The 324-nt window shown below is 63.3% G+C and overlaps 1 protein-coding gene across 1 annotated transcript in view; it reads left to right on the plus strand.

The window, feature by feature from the left end:
• Window positions 1–324, plus strand: part of HMHA1 (histocompatibility (minor) HA-1) — a gene marked incomplete at both ends in the record, with an annotated part of 5,223 nt that overhangs the window by 1,577 nt on the left and 3,322 nt on the right. The window contains one exon of the mRNA XM_009871031.1: window positions 184–323. Coding sequence (XP_009869333.1) covers window positions 184–323 — 140 coding nt within the window. The remainder of the gene's footprint in view (window positions 1–183; window position 324) is intronic.

The following is a 324-nucleotide window of genomic DNA, read 5'->3' on the forward strand; positions in this document are numbered from 1 at the left end:
TCCCCCCGGAGCCTGGTCTGGAGGATCCTCGGAGGATGCCGGACTCTCTGACCCCTCCAGCAGCGTTGGGTCCTACGGTGCCTCTGCTGTGCTGGGGGATGCTGGAGGAACAGGGGGCCCTGGGGAGGGTAATGATCCCTTTGCCCAGCTCAGTCCTCACCCTGGGTCCGTTTTCACCGGCAGCAAGAGGCGGAGGTGAACCTGCGCAAGGCCAAGCAGGTGTACATGCAGCGCAGTGAGGAGCACGACAAGGCCAAGCACGTGGCTGTGAAAGCAGAAGAGGAGCAGCAGAGCACCAGCAGCAGCATCACCGCCAAAACCCTG

Source organism: Apaloderma vittatum, unplaced genomic scaffold (assembly GCF_000703405.1).
Source record: "Apaloderma vittatum isolate BGI_N311 unplaced genomic scaffold, ASM70340v1 scaffold27616, whole genome shotgun sequence".
Lineage (NCBI taxonomy): Eukaryota > Metazoa > Chordata > Aves > Trogoniformes > Trogonidae > Apaloderma > Apaloderma vittatum.